Here is a 19,665-nt window from a genome sequence, read left to right as displayed (position 1 = left end):
ATCCATACAATCCCAACGACAGCATTCCGGGTAAGCGCGAAAATTATCACACAGTCAGCTCACCAGATCACGAATCGTAGCTGCTGCGAGGAACGCTATACAGAAGAATACAAGAGAAAAATTAAGGATCAGTTAGATGACAATCAGTTTCGGTTTAGGAAAGGTAAAGTCACCAAACAACGACTTAAGACGTTGTACTTGATAACGAAATAAGACTTAGGGAAATGGATATAAAGATTCGGTGATGACATTGGAGTCATTAGTGAAAGTGAGTGAGAACTGCAGGGCCTGTCGATTGGAATGAACACTTAATGAGCACTGAGAGTAAATCGAAGAAAGACGAAAGTAATGAGATGTAGCAGAAGTGAGATTAGCGATAAACATAAGGTCAAAATCGGTGACCAGAGAATAGAGAATGTTAAGGGATTCTGCTACCTTGGAGGGGAAAACAACGCATGACGGACGAACCAAAGAGGACATAAAACAGATCAACAGAGGCAAAGCGGGCATTCCTAGTCAACAGAAGGGTACCGTTATTAAACACAGGCGTTAAATTGAAAAGGAAAAAAAGGGACGAAGATTAGGGTGCAAAGTCCCATTGACATCCAGGTCATTAGAGATGCAGCGCGAGGTCGCGTTGTTTGATGGGTGGGGAAGGAAATCGGCGGTGTCATCGCAAAGGAACCATCCCGGCACTGGCCTGGAGCGATTTATGGGAATCACGGGAAACCTAAACCGGGATGACCGAATGCGGAATTGAATCTTCGTCCTCCTAGATGGCCGGCCTCAGTGGCCCAGCGGTTCTAAGCGCTTCAGTCTGGAAACGCGCGACCGCTAGAGTCGCAGGTTCGAATCCTGTCTCGGGCATGGATATGTGTGATGTTCTTAGGTTAGTTAGGTTTAAGTAGTTCTAAGTTCTAGGGGACTGATGACCTCAGATGTTAAGTCCCAGAGTTCTCAGAACGATTTGATCCTCCTAGATGTAAGTCCAGTGTGATAACCATTGCACCACCTTAAACGAAGATGAAATTTCCGAGACTGTACATTTGGAGCACAGCATTGTGTAGCAGTGAATCATGGACTGTGAGGATAACGGAAAAAGATGAGAGTTGAAGCGTTTGAGATAGGGTGCTACAGAAGGATGCTGAAAATTACGTGGACTACTAAGGCAAGTAATGAGAAAATTTTCTGCAGAACTGGTGAAGAAAGGAACATGTGGATAAACACTGACAAGAAGAACGGACAGGATGTTAGGACATCAGTTAAGACATCAAGGAATTTGCTCCATGGCACCAGAGGCAGCTGTAGGGGGTAAAAACTGTAGTGGAAGACAGAGATGGGAATACATCCAACAAATACTTGATGGTGTTGGGTGCAATTACTACTCTGAAGTGAAGAGGTTGGCATAAGAGAGGAACTAGTCACGGATTGCATCAAACCAATCGGAAGACTGAGCACTGGAAGATTTCTTTTGTTGGGAGGGGGGTGGGGGTGGGGGAGGGAGAGGAGGGGAACTCAAACTTGGGGGGTTAGTATTTATAGAATGCAGCAACATGTTATAAAATTGCATGTCTATTAATCATAGAATATCTTACAGTGAGTACTTAAAAAACTTCGTATTTTGACAAATATTTCTCTTTACTTATATTACTTTGATGGCTGTTTTACAATATATACACTTAAGGGCCAAAATATTTTGAAGGCAAAATTTTAGGACCAGTACCAATCTTGAGAATGAATGCCACGTGGTGAAGTTGCAGGCACGTGACGCGGTAAGGAAAGTATGTAAGCGGAGCAGAAACGAATGGGGAATCAGTCTATAAATTGTACGGGCCGGAAATGGGAAAATCAGCGAACGTAACGACTTTGAAAGAGGACGTTACTATGCAGATGAAGAGCCTGACTCGCGAAATTGCAAGACCATTTATTTCTAAACGAGCCATGAAACATACAATTCCCTCCAACATACAGGTAGGTCAATGACACGTTTCAAAATGGAGAAAAATTTGGCTCGTATTCGCGAACTGAAAGGGGTAGGAGAGAAAATGAAAGCTGTACACTACGTAACATCGGCCACACACTTTACGATTGCTTGCAGAGTACTGATTTAGATATAGGTCTCCAGAGTAGCGCCTAGATCTCTGGGAGAATGAAGTTTTCAGAGCAGAACAATTATTAGCTGATACAACAGCTATTTAAATTTTGATTCCATACTTCTTCATTTTTTTAATGAGTTAGTTTAATCTTCCGTGTATCATTTGCACCCTTCCGAAATTATGTGGAACGTGTCATTTTACATTAACATTAGACATTCATAATATGTAAATATGACCACATTCTGACCATCTGCAAGGTATTTTAATTTTTTTCCCTTAAATGCAGATGCGGGTTAGTAGTTCCTATCCACCATCTTTACACATTACAAAAATAAAAATTCTCTTAGGGAAAAGCATTGTCAAGGAAAAATTATTTCAGTTTGTTGTCAAATTTAAATTAGATATCTGTCAGACATTTTATATCACTGGGTAAGTGATCAGAAAGTTTGGTGCTAGCATAGTGGACCGCCAGTTGTGTCCAGGATAGCCGTAATATGAAATAATGAATCAATTTTTTCTTTTTATATTGTGATTGTGTACATCATCGTTCCTTTTGGTGAATAGTGGGTTTTTTACAATAAAATTCGTCAGGAGATAAACCATGAAGCAGTAGTCAAAACGCCTAACCCCTTAAGCAGACTGCTATGAGATGGTTGTGGATGAGCACCATGTGTTATCCTTGTCATGTTTTTGAGCGATGAACACTTTCTTTCTTAAAGATGATTTGCCCCAGGATATTATTCCATATATATTATTGGATGAAAATAAGTCAAATGCTTTAACTTATTGATTTGTCTTACTCCACAATGATTCGAATTGTGGCTGAACTTATTTTTTTAGGAATTCCAAAATTTTTGAAGTTTTCACCCTAGTGCACTATACTCATCATGGGTGTAGTACCTCAAGATGAGTAGAACCGAATACACTGTGTGTTTCTGAAACTGATAGTGAAACCATTCACATAAATTACTCAACAATACTTTTAAGAAAATGGTTTACTATTTCTTGTGTTGCTGTATGTATGTTTGAATTAATGACAATGCTATTGTCATCTGGAGGAAGAATTAATCCTGCTTGTTGAATATTGAATGGAAGTTCGTTAACGTATATGAGAAACAACAGTGAAACTAAGAATGAGCCCTGTGGAACCCCATAAGTGATTTCTCCCCATTCAGAAGACTAACCATTGGTTGAAATATGAAGTACTACTATCCGCATGCGTTTGCTTACATATGACATGATCCATTGGTTGACCGTAGCACCAGTTCCGTAAAGCCTCAGTTTATCTGGGAGAATACTCCGATTTACACAGGCGCTTTCCTTAGATAGGTCGCAGACAATTTTTTGTCAAGTAGTTAATAATATTCGCTGTCAGACTGGGCGTACGTGACCTGCTGTAATTTTTAGCGTACTAGTGCGACCGTAAACGCAAAAAAATGGAAGCAAAGGGGAAAAGAGCCTTAGCTATCGATTAGCTGCTACAAAGCATCAATGAGGGCAGGGGCAGCTCACGAAGCGTTACACTGGCTGTAACACGCGTGGATGACAAGGTGACCCGCAGTGGCACGCGAGATGAGGGTCTGATAGCTGCTGCCGGGATACTAGCCACTACAAACACGCAGCCACGCACACACACACACACACACACACACACACACACACCGCAGACAATGGCGCCGCTTGTCTCTCGTCCCACACACAAACTGTTCATAGATGGTTGTGCACGCACTTAACGATGAAACATATGTACAGACGCATTTCAGATTGCTAGAGGAAATGATCAAAACAATGAAAATCAGTATAGTACTATTGCTCATTAAAATTGCTACACCATAGAGAGCATTCAGCAAACGTCGAATTGGCGTGAAATGTACTGGATGCTCGGATGCGCAAGTAATCAACTTTCCAGCAGAACTGCAAAAAATAGATACCAGTAATGGCATCTACACACAGCAATAAAAGTTGTACAGCACACCTTTATTTCGAAATTCTCAGCACTCCGCTCAAACTCCATCCGAACACGCCTCCTAACGTTTAACGGTAGCGACCGACCACCATGTCATCCTTTGCCGAAAGGCGTCACTGCATGCAGATATAGAGAGGCATGTGATCAGCACCCCGCCCCCCCCCTCCCCCTCCCCAGCCACTGTTAGTTTTCGTGACCAGAGCCGCTACTTCTTAGTCACGTAGCTTCTCAATTGGTGTCACTAGGGCTGAGTGCACCCTGCTTGCCAACATCACTTGGCAGACACGTACGGTGACACATACATGTGGCAGCCCAGCCCAACAGCGCTTAACTTCGGTGATCTGATGGGATACAGTGTTACCAGTGTGACAAGACCGTTGGCCAATTCATAGCACAGAAAACAAAAATTCTCTGTGACACTTGCAAGTACTTGGCGGAAGGAGTGTAAGTGCAGATATTTTTGTGTGTTGTAGCTTAACATGTACACACATAACTGTGTTGGTTGTTTTTTCTCTGTGCTGAACAGTCTTCCCACAAGCACGACATAAAATTTACTACCTACTGTTAACTGCACAGTCGCAGCTGTACCTATAGGTGGATAGCATCTATCAATATAGAGTAACTGTTTTTCTTCCATGCATCCACACTGCTTGACCTGCTAGCCAACATTAATATTTTGTGCCGCTAATATGTGGATTTAATATCTAACCTAAAAACATACGACTTGCAGTAACTATACTTATTATTACGACGTAAATACTGATATAATGTCATCCAATACACAGTCCATATATATATATATATATATATATATATATATATATATATATATATATATATATAATTTTACGGGATCTGGACACATTGCAAATTAATGTACAACGTGTAATGGGTGTAAGTGCAGGCTTGAATCCGTCGTGGCATACGATCGATGAGGTCATCAAGCCTGCCCTCTTCCAAACTGTCCCACTCTCCAAAGGCGAGTCTACGAAAGTTGCGCAGAGTACGTGGTCGTTGTCAGCGTACAAAAATAGCACATGTTCGATTGGGTTCATGTCTGGGGAATAGGCAGGCATCTCCACTGTGGTAATCCTAGAGTGCTGAAGGTACTTTTTCAGTAGAACAACACAATGAGCACCCCATTTATCTTCCACCAAGATGAAATTGTCACCAAAATGTGGGCAACAGGATCTCAGAATCACTATCTCGTCCCTGGACAATAGAGCAGTGAGTTTGCCCTTAACAACCACGAGAGATTTATGGTGGCGTGATGTAATGTCGCCCAAGAACATTATTTCACCGCCAACGTGCTACACATGTGATACAATGTGTTGGAGGCGTTCGATAGTGTCGAGGTGCCTCCAAACATATTCTCTGGCGATTATCAGGGTACAAACAGATCTGAGCTTCGTCTGTAAACGATGTGATGCGCGTCATTCAATCGTCTCACACAGTCTGATGCGATACGTAACGTTCTGTAGCCTCTCCATTCGCCAAATTCAGTTCTGTAGCACTCTGATCAAGGTTTCTTTGACTCAAAAGTCGTAGCGATCAATCATCCTGTGTACCTGTTGAATGCGGAAGTCCTGTGTGGTGTAAGTCCTCACTACCTATCAGTCGGAATCGATTTCGTGTCCGCAGCACATCACTTTGACTCCAGTACAAAGGTCGTGCAACTATTGTGGTGGACAAACCTAAGCGCGTAACGCGATAATGCAGATCCGCTCATTGATCGCGACTGTCCTTCCTGGCTTGACTGATGTTCGCTCTAATGCGTCACTACTGATGCTGTACTTGGGATTGAAATGTGACTCAACTGTTCCGCACACGTGTCTAATGCTTCACTGCTGGTGCTTTACTTCGGTCTGAAATGCTACTGTCTATTCCAGTACATCGTTCTACTTGCAGGTATCTGCAAGTTAACTGTGTGCTTGTATGTATGTTTACAGACAACGTTAGAGGTGACCTTCCGATTGGTAGAGGGACACACCTGCACGTCGTATTGGGATGATGCAACATTTCGTTGATGTATATACCTTCTGTACATCACGAAACATTACGCAACTGTTTTCTCATTCAGGAATGGCATCTGAGTGATATTTGTTTGTGAGAAGACCACGTTATGCCTCGTATGAAAAGGAGCTCGTGTCGGAATTCGACAGCAGCAGGATGGTGACGGATGGAGACCGTACTTATCGCCCCCACGATATTGCTGCTCGATCTGGCCAGTGCCAGTTGTCGTGATGAGAGTTTGGAAGCGGGCAGTTTAGGGGGACGACACTTAAAGCCACGCAGGGTTCGACCGCCGCCGCCCCCCCCCCCCCCCCCCACCTCCCACGTGACTAGCGGCGTTGCGGGATCGAACCGGCAAGGGGCGTGGTTGCGGTCAGGAAATGTCCACGTTTGCAGAAAGACAGGTGTCCACATGGGTAGTGTGACAACATGTGGAGTGCAACAGTCACTGTGTTGAAATTTGTTGAAAAAAGGATGCAATTAATTACACGTGACTAGTTCAGTGCTAGCTGTTTTGCTCGTGTAAAGTGCGTATCTGTTTTTTTCTGTTTTTCTTTAATCGAATTTCTACGTTATTCACAAATTGCAACATCCTCTAAACTTTTCGTTCTAATTAAAGCTAAAGCCATGTATGCTTGGTCTTTTCCGAATGTACTTCTGACAAAGAAAAAAAAAGGTTCTTCTGGCTGGAGTTGGAGGTTTCTGGAAATCACACTTTCTGCGTTCTTGTGATCGTATTTCCATAGAAAAATTCATCCTCAACACACATTTCGTTGTATCTAAACGCCGGACGGGGTGGCCGTACGGTTCTAGGCGCTACAGTCTGGAACCGCGAAACACTACGGTCGCAGGTTCGAATCCTGCCTCGGTCATGGATGTGTGTGATGTCCTTAGGTTAGTTAGGTTTAAGTACTTCTAAGTTCTAGGGGACTGATGACCTCAGAAGTTAAGTCCCATAGTGCTCAGAGCCATTGTATCTAAACGAGAAGAGAAATGCAAAATTTCGTGGATTAAAACTTTTTTAATAGGCTACAATGAAATATTTTTTTAACAATTTTCATCCCCTATTTCACTCCCTTATGAGTTGTATTTCCAAAAACAGTGAAACACGTATTTTTTTGCATCCAACAAAGAATCCAATATAAATTACCATAAATTTAGCTTTAAAATTACTTCACCAGTTCGTTAATAGTGATTTATTTTCAAAAGTTTAACTCAATATTTTACCCCCTTAATGGCTTAAATTTCTTCGGCTCTTCAGTGTCCGTATGGATGTCGAAACCCAAATCTTCAAGTTACACGGTCTTGGACCAGTGGCCTGAGGTGAAAGTAGGATGTGGGGATGGGGTAGAGTGAAATCCAGATATGAAAGTTCGTTAACTCACAGACAATGGCATAGACTGGACGAGAAGCAGCACCTCCAGCTTATGGTCCACTCTACAGTCAATATTTCGGCGATAGGGTTCCTCTTTCAAGGCGATACTGAACCAGCACGCAGTATCTACCTCTTGGAAACCTTCCTTAGGAGGCAGGAACCAACTGAATGGAATGGCCTACTTCATCTGCTGACATGAATCCATTTGGAGAAACTTCAGACTTTGAAATTGCAGTACATCGTCATTGGAGCCCGCTCACCTTCAAACGCAGGATGAGCTCAGGACTGATGCCATGCAAGAGTGGGACAAGCTTGAGCATCAATGGCTCGACCTCCTTATAAACAGGGAGCCAAGGGGCTTCCAAGTGTGTTACAATGCATTAGGTGGTGCGACACAGTGTTCAATTACACCCTGGAGAAGGTTTTGTTTTTACAGGTATGTAAACATGTGGCTCATCAGTACATCAGTACAAATGTACCTTTTCGTATAGACTGCCTTTTATTCGTTCACCTCCACAGCTGAGTGGTCAGCGTAGCTGTCTGTCACATGGAAGACCAAGATTCTGGAAGACCAAGATTCTGGTGCTGCCAGGGATTTTTCCTTGGTGGCGATGACGTTTGGTTTATGGGGGTCATCAGTGCCCATAAAAAAGTCTCAATTTTTACACAGTCCAGTTGTTACACAGTCCAGTCCAGCCACAGTCACGAGTTATGATGATTATTATTATATGATGAGGACAAAACAAACACCTAGTCCCCAGGCAGAAAAAATCCTCAGCCTGGCCGGGAATCGAACATGAGACCCCGTGATCTAGAGGCAGCAACGCTAGCCACTTTTTTTTATTTATAGAGGCTTGTAATTGTTTTTAATCAATTCCTTGCGAAATTTTGATGATTAATTATAAATTGAAAGAGACATTTGATAAAAAAGGAAACAAATAGTAGTGTATACTGGTCTCGAACCAGGGTCGCCTGGACGGGAGTCTCACTCCCTTGTCACTTTTTTTTTAATACTCCATTTGTACTGGTTTCACCTTCCAGTAAACACAAATTAGTCTCCTTCGTCTTGATGGCGAAGAACCAATCTTGTGGAACAAAAAAAAAAAAAAAAAAAAAATTCTCAAAGCCAAAATCAAATTTCATTTTCCTTTAAGAAGAAATTATGAGGAATAAATAAGGAAAAGTTTTCTTTATTTTATTTTATTTTATTTGATAGGCAGTCGTCATGCGACTTGTAGTTAAAGACCAGTTCTTACAGGAGTGCCTGAAGTGTCTCCGCCTACAGCAGGCCAGCTCGTCCAAACGTGTCTTCTCATTGCGTAGGAGTGGGTTCTGGATAGCAGATCTATTCAGTTTGGTTCGGTTAATACAGTTTTCAGCTTCTCAGGACTTGGAAATTCCAGCTACGAGGTGGGTCATCGTAGGTGCTCCGTAAGAAATTGGAAAAATATTGCTTATAGCGTGGGTTACGGATCCGGACGCAGTGTCGTTCGTTGAGATAAGTCCAATATCCTAGCGTAGACTTGTCGCCAGAAGTAAAAAGATAGCGGATCGTGCGTCCACAGATCCAATTCACAGAGTGAGTTTTGGCAGAGGGGTAGAAAGTCTTATCGGGGGACAAAAGCATGTGGACGTCGATCTGAGCTGGTGTCTGTCGAGTAAGAAACGCCAAAATTCGCCGCGCAAGTGTCCAGACATCGAACGCTGTGCCACAGTGGAACCGGTGGCCATCCGTGTCATCCACTCCACAGTGGGTGCCGAGGGATGAATCGGCGAGATGGATGCGGTGTAGACGATCTCGGTTAACTTGTTTGCCATTCACGGTGACATACCACGCTGATTGAAAGTCTGAGTCGAGAAAACGCGCATGGATCGCCTTCCATATGTGTCGCCACACGTATTGTGGATACGTACGTTCGATGGGGTTGGAGGTGCGGCACTGTTGTAACAATTCGGAGACTGTTTTCGTGAGGTACAAACGTGTAAGTGGTAAGGACCGGTAGACATAGCTGAACTCCAGGAAAAATCGTTGGATGTAATAAAAGGGGGTTGGAATGAACGATACCAGTACTGTGGCAGACAAGGAGGCCGGCGCAAAGTTGTGAAGCAGGAGGCTAGTAAGGCTCTGCGGGCAACAATGCCAAAGTTTTAGTTGGGAGCTGACGTATAGTGCCTTGACGCGGGTCGGCACCTGGATGAGTCACACCCTGCCACGATCTCGTGGCAGTGCAAGGGATTCATATTGCACCTTGAATAACATCCCCGAGCTGACGAAGGAGCCGAAAGCCATCAACAGTCGTCGGGCCAGGAGATTTGGGACTGGTAGTACTTGAGCCACGTGTGGTATACGGGAAGCATGATTCATGTTCACGTATTGCGCGCGTTGGATAATGTCGAGAGCTCGTAGCCGGTGATCTGCGAGATTTGCTCTGATTGTCTTTAGCAAGCTTCTACCATTGATAGTCGCTGAGCGGTGCAGATCTGCTGCGAAATCAAGTCCAAGACATCGTATGGTGGCGGCGACACTAAGGGGGGCAACGCATTTCTCCGGCAAGCCCTCACCAATGTGCAGGACCTTGGATTTTGACACATTGAGGCAGCTCCCTGACGCTTCGCCGTAAGTCGCCACCCATGTCAGTGCTGCTCGTATTTCATCTTCACTGCGCAGATATAGTACTATGTCGTCTGCGTAGGCTGTACAACAAAAACGGTGGCCGTGCACAGCCATACCTTCCAAACGTTGGCACATGCCCTGGAGCAGGTGTTCCAAGGCGAAAGCATACAAAATCGTGGAAAGGGGGCAGCCTTGTCGTACAGATCGTGCGATGACCAGGGGTGGTGTGAGGCGACCACGGTACAAGATTTTAGAGGTTGCACTACTCAACAGGCGCATAACCACAGTGACAATACCGCCAGGAAATCCCATATGCTCCAGAACTGTCCGTAAATAGAAGTGGTCAACACGGACGAAAGCCTGGCTAAAGTCCAGTGAAGCCAAGGCGCCAGGGAGACGTTGATAATGCGCCAATGCTATCATGTCTCTGTAACGGCAAAGGGCCGTACGGATGTTGTTGTCGCCTCCTAGGGAAGTCTGGTCGCAGGATGTGATGTAACGTGCGATCTTCTTGAGTCGCGATTCCAATAGCCGTGTGAATATTTTCATAGACCACGAGTTGCGGACTTTCGTTGGTGGGAAGAGTGGAATGGGGTTTTATCAGCCTTGTCATGACAATAAGGACATACTTGAATCATAAGTAATGGTCCAAGGATGTGGAAAACTGCGTGCGCTTGGGACAGCGGTGTGATGACGCCAAGCCTCACAAAACCTCATTCAAGTGACGCCATTTCTTAGGATGATACGGCGGTCGGCCGGTCGCTATCGAGCCGTCTGAGCTCAGAACAGTGGAGCGTTACTTTTCTTTTCTGCCTTTTCTTACTGTTTTCTTTTAATTTCGTAATTTTTTCTACTATTTTTTCCTATTATTTCACCCCTTGAATCTTAGTCCACACAATATTGAAGATAAAGTGTTGGTGTAAAGCACTTTTGAGCAAACTGCTTTTGTTGTTCGGACATGATCTAAATACTGCACCAAATGCTTGGACAAGAACCTGCAGAAGAAGGCCTCTAGTTCTCTTCACCAACAAATGCACGATTTATCCGATGGCTGATGATTGTTGTAGAAGGATGTGGTAGCCACTGTGATCCAGATTCTGGGTTACCGTATCACAACCGACCTAAGGAACAAACGGTGTATCTACTATAAGGTAACTTTATTACAGAGAGTGGGGAGGGGGGGGGGGTGAGGGAGAAATGGCAAGTGGAAGTCACAAGCTGGTCGCCGATCACGAATGGACCGCTTGGGGGCGGGGGAATGGCAAATGGAAGCTACAAACCCGTCATTGGTCTGGACTGCACCGCTCGGTTGGTAAAACGCTCCCTTCTAAGGATGAGTGGCCGCCATTTGCTTGTGCAACAGTGGTACTTCAACAACACCGGCACCCCCATTTTGAAGAACAAACTCGCTCCATCAAGACCGTGTGAAGAGGGCTGTAGTTAACAAAATGGTTCTAATGGCTCTGAGCACTATGGGACTTAACTTCTGAGGTCATCAGTCCCCTAGAACGTAGAATTACTTAAACCTAACTAACCTAAGGCCATCACACACATCCATGCCCGAGGCAGGATTCGAACCTGCGACCGTAGCGGTCGAGCGGTTCCAGACTGTAGTGCCTAGAACCGCTCGGCCACCCAGGCTGGCTGCAGTTAACACCCGTGTTGTATTGTGTTGTGTTTTGTTGCAGGGGCGCCCATCGCCGTATCGTTCCCGCACTTCTACCAGGCGTCGCCAGAGTACCTGCAGTACGCCGAGGGTCTGAGTCCCAGCAAGGAACTGCACGAGACCTTCGTCGTCATAGAGCCGGTCAGTGTCTCACAGGGATCAGTTGTGCCGCCTCTCGTACGGTGGTAGCCTTCTATCTCCTCAGAGTATAGAGTCCATCTCTGCGACAAAATTAATGTCCGTTTGTTTGCCACAAGTGTTCTGTTTCTTTTCTTTTGAAACATTCTCGGTGGTCTGTAATACATTCGGTATTTGGCTTCTTGCTGGATGTATGTTGTAGATAAGTGATAAAATAGTTGTTAAAACCTTAAAAGAAGGCGTTTTCGTGCATACACTGTTCTTTTATTTAGGAATGCTTAATTTCGTTATAAGCAGTCAGCTAGTTTCATCCCTTGGGCATCATCAAGTTACCTGGTGCTAAAATCAAAACAATAGTTTTGGACACTTTCGGCAAAAGAATAAATAATATTAATATTAATAATAATAATTAATAATAATTTTAGTAAATCTTAAAAGAAGAAGTCTTTTCCCGAAAATACCAAGATTTATACTCACAGTTTTGAAATAAAACCACTGTTACAATTAAATTTTCTTCGAGAGGTTTGAATCTCATCTTTATCTACAATAATAATGGAAGCTGAAGAAATACATACACCTGTGGTACAGGATTTCCCCATAACAGCCAACGCTGGGGTGCAATTCCACTGCCGAAGAACTTCGGCGATAGTGACGATGTAAGAAGGCGAAAATAAGCTGAAGGTGTGAATTGAAGTTTGTGTTGGGGAGGGCGTTGGGCTTGAGTAGTCCAAGCAACAATGTTGGCTGTAACCCTGTGGTGCTGTAATGTCTAGCATTTACCCTCCGTAAACAACGAGATCTGGGTTCAAACCCTGTCCGTGGCACAAATTTCAATTCATTTCTTCAACTTCCATCACCCGTAAAACCACTGTGTCTGTATGAATTCGAATGTTTTACCCTTTCTGAGAGGTGGTAACTAGCGGAGTTAAAAAGAAAAGACAGAAAGATTTTGCCCATTCCACTGGGTCCAAATTATGGAAACGGGATCTACACAGAAAATGGGAGCAAGAAGTATATTTTAAAAATGATAAAATTGCTGATACAATGCGTAAACACATTGTTCAATTTTTATGACCACATACCAAGAATGAAAGATTCCAAATGGACGAAACGCATTTTCAACATATTTAACTAAAAACAGAAAAAAAGAATATTGTGGTACATTGACACCAGAACAGAACAAGGGGGCATGGCTACACGACTGGGAGACGCGCTAAATCGAGAGATTTTAAAACGGGAAAGAAGATTAGCCTTTAACGTTCCGTCGACAGTGAGGTGATTGTAGTTGGAGAGACAATTTATATATCAACATCTGCATCTACATTTCCATACAAACTCCTCAAGCCACCGTATCATTACTAGTCATTTCCTTTCCTGTTCCACTCTCAAACAGAACCAGGGAAAAACGACTGTCTGTAATCCTCCGTAATAGCTCTAATTTTTCTCACCTTATCATCGTGGTCCTTACTCGAAATGTACGCTGGCGGCAGTAGAATCGATCTGCAGTCGGACTCAAATGACGGTTCTATAAACGTCTACAATAGTCCTTCGGGGAAAAAAGGTCACCTTCCACTCAAGGATTCCCATTTGAGTTTACGAACCATTTCCTTAACATTTGGGTGCTGATCGAACCTACCGCTAGCAGACCTAACAGCACAACGTCTTTCTTTAATCTGACCTGTTGCGGATCCCAAACACTTGAACAGTACTCAAGAATGGGTCGCACTAGCGTTCAATACGCTGTTTCCTTACGATCTACATTTTCCCAAAATTCTCCTCAGAAAACGAAGTCGAGCGCTCACTTTTCCGCCTATAAACCTCACAGCCTGACGTACTCATCCCATTTCATATCGTTTTGCAACGTTAGTCCTAAGTATTCAACCGATGTGACTGAGTAAAGCAACACATTACTAATGCTATATTCAGAGTTACAAGATTATTTTTCCTGCTCATCCGTATTAACTTACATTACAATATGAGAAGAGCTGTAGTTACGAGTGGGACATTTCAAGCTGGAAGGAGAAAAAAGCACTCCGTCTTCAGGCCACGAGTGCCTACCGGGACCATCCTACCGCCGTGTCATCCTCAGTGGAGGATGCGGATAGGAGGGGCGTGGGGTCAGCACACCGCTCTCCCGGTCGTTATGATGGTATTCTTGACCCAAGCCGCAACTAATCGGTCGAGTAGCTCCTCAATTGGCATCACGAGGCTGAGTGGACCCCGAAAAATGGCAACAGCGTATGACGGCCTGGATGGTCACCCATCCAAGTGCCGATCACGCCCTACAGCGCGTAACTTCGGTGATCTCATTGCGGCAAGGCCGTTGCCTGGAAGGAGAAAAGCTGGTGCTAAATAGTCAGATGAGCGTCGTGCTCACACTGCAATGTGGACTACAACTTTCTGTACGTATAACAACTTTCGGTGTGATGTATATGACTGTGGCATATACATTTATACTTTTTCCATTATTCCTTGTTTTACTTGCAGCTCCCCACAACGTTTGTTATTGATTTTACCATCAGGTAGCCAAATAATGCCCCAGGGTGTGAAAACAGCTGATTGATGGTAAAGAATTTAAGAGTTTCTGTCAACATTAAAAAACAGCGTATGCAGAGAATTGACTTCTTCGAAGAAATTACTGTCTCTGTTGATACATTTATACATAAAAAGATTATAAACATTGTCTTATACTGCTGTTCTTCTGTATTAGCTTACTATCGCTGGAATCCATTTAATGTTTGACCCACGTGTGGCTCAAGGTTTAAAACTCCTTTTTGTGCCCACTTACGATTTTGTGTTTCTTTCTGCAGGTGCAATCCACGCTGCAACCTTGTTTATTTTGAGGTGAAGCTACAAAAGGTGTTTTGTTATTTACGCAGTAAAGTAACTGTTAAATTCAGAAGGAGAATGGGGTAAAACGTAGAGCGAGAAGAGTAACAAAATCAGTTATGGGAAAGAGAAATAAAATGTCGACATCGAATATAAATTTTAAGTGTAAGGAAGTCTTTGCTGAAACTGTTTGTTTAGAGTTCTGTCTAATATGGAAGTGAGGTGTGGACAATTTACGGTACAGCTGACAGGAGAAGAGAAGCTTTTGCAGTGTGGTGTTACAGAAGAATAACGAACATTGGGTGGGTAGATCGAATACTGTATATGTAGCTACTGAATCAAGTTAGGCAGAAAAGAAATTTATGGAAATAATGAAATTAGGGAAAAGTTGGTAGGGCACTCGTCGAGTCTCGAATCGATAGTTAATTTGGTAATTCAGAAGAATGTGGGGAGTAGTACGATGGGTGATCAATAAGTAATGGCACAAATTTTTTTCTCAAACCAGGATGGTTTTATTCAGGGTTCCAATACGCTAATTATCCCCCTCTCTCTTGGCTGTAAAACCCTATTTTTCAACATAATCTCCGTTCAATGCGACGTCCTTACGCCACCTTACTGGGAGGGCCTGTACCACTCTACTAATCGATATCGGAGACGACAACGTCTTGCAGCATCAATAATCTCGCCATCATCCACGTACTGTTTCCCGCGGAATGCGGCCTTTATTGGGCCAAACAGATAGAAGTCGGAAGGTGCGAGATCCGGGCTGCAGTGGGGTGCAGGAGGAAGAATAGTCAAATGACGTTTCTTAAGTTCCTCTCGTTTGTGCAGACTTATGCGAGGCCTTGCGATGTGCCGAGAAGCAGCATTTTTGCAGCCACGAATTCGCTGAAGTTGTTTCTTAAGTTTCCTGAAGGTACACAATTCACTTCAGAGTAGATCATTGCACCATGGTGGACGACATCAAACAGAATAACCCCTTCAGAGCCTCTAATATCGTCGCCATGACTTTACCGGCTGAGGGTGTAGGTTCAAACCTTTTCTTGACAGGAGAGGAGGTGTGTCGCCACTCCATGGATTGCCGTTTCGTTTCCGGTTCGAAGTGATGAACCCATCTTTGATCGCCTGTGACGATGTTCGACAAAAAATTGTCACGATCAGCTTCATAATGCATAAGGAATTCCACACAGATGGTCCTTCGTTGCTCTTTATGAGCTGCGAGGAACAGAGCGGAGACACGCGTCTGAGTGCCTCAACTGGTGGACGAGTGTGTCAGCATTGCCAACAGAGACGTCCAATTGAGCAATGAGAATGAGAGTGTCCGTACGTTCCAACACTGCAGGGGTCACAGCTGTGTGCGTCTGGCCGGCATGCAGGAGATTGGACAGGTTTGCACGACCTTGTTGCGATGACGACAGACGCCTCGCCCAACGACTCACCGTGCTTTTGGTCACTGCCAGGTCTCTGCAAGCGCCTATCAATATCTGCGATGCTCTGGCTTTCCGCCAAAATAAAGTGAATGACAGCTCTCTGCCTGGAACGCGCCTCCTTTGCAGAAGCCATTTTGAAGGTTACATATAACGCCGCCACCAGTCGGAACTCGATGAAACTATAGGGGCAGAAGCGGGAATATTCCACGATCTCCCACAACAAAGTCTTTATTTTTTCATCCGAAACTGGCCGAGAAAAAAAGGTGTTGCATTTCCTGTAGAACGACCCACATAACTGTAGAGAGAGATCAAGGCTTGACGAAAGTGAGCAAGCTGAAGTAGATGTAGGTTGCAGTGATTATGGAGAGAGGAGGAGGAGGAGGAGGAGGAGGAGGAGATTAGTGTTTAACGACTCGTCGACAACGAGGTCATTAGAGACGGAGCACAAGCTCGGATTAGGGAAGGGTGGGGAAGGAAATCAGCCGTGCCCTTTCAAAGGAGCCATTCCGGCATTTGCCTGAAGTGATCTAGGGAAATCACGGAAAACCTAAATCAGGATGGCCGGACGTGGGATTGAACCGTCGTCCTCCCGAATGCGAGTCAAGTTTGATAACCACTGCGCCACTTCGCTCGGTATGGAGAGATGAAGAGGCGTGTGCAGGACAGAATAGCATGGAGAGCTACATCAGACCATTATGCAATCTGTCTGAGATTATGTTAAATCCTCTCTTGTTAGAAATTAACCGGTTTTGGTCCCTTTTGGTGCTGTCAGAGAAAAACACGTCGGTTTACATCAAGAAAAAACGAATGTCAAACCCTAGCTTACAACGTACTAGGGATCACGGTGCAGTTACCACCAATCACACTTTAATAAAAATTTACATCTATCTACGTAGGTTGACTGTTCATCTTAATCATTACTTACTATTCAAATTAATTTATTCTGAAACGAGCATGCGCAGTGAGATTGCGTACCAGTGTCAAATCATTGTTGGCAGATATTTATACGACCATCTGTGTTGTTGCCATAGTACACAGTAGCTTTCCTTTTTTGAATATGTCTCACCCTCCTGCAGTGCCAGATGATGTCTCGTGTTACATATAGAATATGAGCTTTCACTGAACTGATAGATTAAATTTTTCTATTTTGGAGCAAGTCACAGGAGGTGATATGAATTTTCGGTGACCTAACGGAGGCATTCGACGTCGTGATCCACCCGGTACTGCTCTGCAAACAGAAATATATGGAAGCGTGGGTAGTGCTTTAAAATAGATCAGATTGTACTTAAGAGATAGAACGCAAAGGACTGATGTAACACAACGTACAGGCAATTATTCCTTAGTACAAAAAATTATTTCCCAGGACTCCCAGAAGTTTCCATTTTAGGTCTAACACTTTTTTCATTATTCACTGAAGCGCCAAATAAACTGGTACAGTCATGCGTATTTAAATACAGAGATATGTAAGCAGGCATAATACGGCGCTGCGGTCGGCAACATCTAAATAAGACAACAACTGTCTTGCGCAGTTGTTTACTGCTGCTACAATGGCAGGTTTCAAGACTTAAGTGAGTCTGAACGTGGTGTTATAGTCGGCGCACGAGCGATGGGACACAGTATCTCCGAGGAAGCGATGAAGGGGAGATTTTCCCGTACGACCATTTTACGAGTGTACCATGAATAACAGGAATCCAATAAAACATCAAATCTCCGACATCGCTGCAGCCGGAAAAAGATCCTGCAACAACGGGACCAACGACGGCTGAAGACAATCGTTCCACGTTACACAAGTGCAACCCTCCCGCAAATTGCTGTAAATTTCAATGCTGGGCCTTCAACAAGTGTGAGCGTGCGAACCATTCAATGAAAAATCATCGAAATGGGCTTTCAGATCCAAAGGCCCACTCGTGTACCCTTGATGACTGCACGACACAAAGCTTTACTTCTCGCCTGGGCTCGTCAACACCGACATTGGACTCTTGATGACTGGAAACATGTTGCTTGTATGGACGAGTCTCGTTTCAAATTGTATCGAGCGGATGGACGTGTACGGATATGGACACAACCTCATAAATCCTTGGACCCTGAATGTCAGTAGTGGACTGTTCAAGATGGGGGACGCTCAGTAATGGTGTGGGGCGTGTGCAGCTGGAGTGATGTGGGCCCTGACACGTCTAGATACGATTCTGACAGGTGGCAGGTAGATAAGCATACTGTCTGATCACCTGCATCCATTCATGTCCATTGCGCATTCCTGTAGACCAATGCGACACCCCACACGTCCAGAATTACCACAGAGTGGCTCCAGGAAGACTTTTCTGAGTGTAAACGCTTCCGCTGGCCACCACACTTCCCAGAGATGAACATTATAGAGCGTATCTGGGATGCCTTGCGATGTGCTGCTCAGAAGAGATCTCCACCCCCTTCAGTACTACTTTCAACATTAGTCGAGTCCATGCCTTGATGTGTTGCAGGGCTTCTGCGTGCTCTCGGGGGCCCCACACGATTTTAGGCTGGTGTATCAGTTTCATGGCTCTTCAGTGTATGTAAGATATTTGTCCCTAAATGGAACTTACCAGTCGGTTTTATTTCAAGATAAGAAATATACAGCTACTGAATGCGAAATCATACAATACATTCCGTGTGGTGTTTGGTGTTTCAGGAGACTGGCACGCCGCTGGTGGGGGCGAAGCGGCTGCAGTTCAACATGAAGGCGGCGAGGGTGGCGCAGGTGGCGGCGCTCCGCAACGTCAGCGAGGGCCTGTTCCCGCTGCTCTGGGTCGAGGAGGTCAGTAACCTCAGTCGTCCCTTGCCCTTCAGAGAATCGTCCCGCACACTTTGGTTGCCAAACAAAAACATCTACACTTGGACGCTTGCCACAACTTCATTTAAAACGTGGACAAATTCCTTTCTGTAAAGAATCATCATGAGATATGAGTCTTATTGTTATCAATTAAAACCAACCAAAAAAATCGAAAAAATGCGGAAATTCGCATGAAGGTTCAATTCTTTAACGACATAACATTCAAGCCAATTTGACGTGTGGGTCGGAAAACATCCCAGTTAGGGACTTCTATGATTGCTTCACATGGTTATATGAACGTTCTTTGGGTTGTACTCAAGAGGAGTAGGACGTCAAACGGGCCGACTTGGAGCAGGAGAGGCACCACAAGACATTTTAATTTCCACTGTCTATACTTTTACAAGTAAATTCATAAAAGTTTGTCTGCATCACCAGGAAGGACTCAGGATTGACACTCATAGCAGTGGAAGTGCAAAAACACAACAAAATAAATTTTTTTTGGAGGAAATTTCATCATTTTTTCACTTACTGTTGGCTGCATTTGTTGCTATAGGTACATTTTTCTTCACAAGTAAGAGAGATTCTTTGATGAATTTTGCACAGCATACAAACCATACTTACTGGTGTATGAAACTCGAATTTTCCAAATCTATAAAAAACTGTGGTAAAAAATGAGATAATTAACTACAAAATTTCATTTTTTTCTAAACATAAAGTTTAAAACGTAACCGCTCA

At 44.1% G+C, this 19,665-nt stretch overlaps 1 protein-coding gene across 1 annotated transcript in view; it reads left to right on the top strand.

Annotated features, from left to right (window-relative positions):
- LOC126175095 (sensory neuron membrane protein 1-like) overlaps positions 1–19,665 on the top strand; it is a 357,930-nt gene that overhangs the window by 323,208 nt on the left and 15,057 nt on the right. Inside the window, exons 7-8 of the mRNA XM_049921638.1 lie at positions 11,753–11,871; positions 18,790–18,915. Coding sequence (XP_049777595.1) covers positions 11,753–11,871; positions 18,790–18,915 — 245 coding nt within the window. The remainder of the gene's footprint in view (positions 1–11,752; positions 11,872–18,789; positions 18,916–19,665) is intronic.

This window comes from Schistocerca cancellata, chromosome 3 (genome assembly GCF_023864275.1).
Source record: "Schistocerca cancellata isolate TAMUIC-IGC-003103 chromosome 3, iqSchCanc2.1, whole genome shotgun sequence".
NCBI lineage: Eukaryota > Metazoa > Arthropoda > Insecta > Orthoptera > Acrididae > Schistocerca > Schistocerca cancellata.
The sequence above is the reverse complement of the archived record's forward strand: the minus strand, read 5'-3'. Positions and strand labels throughout refer to the sequence as shown.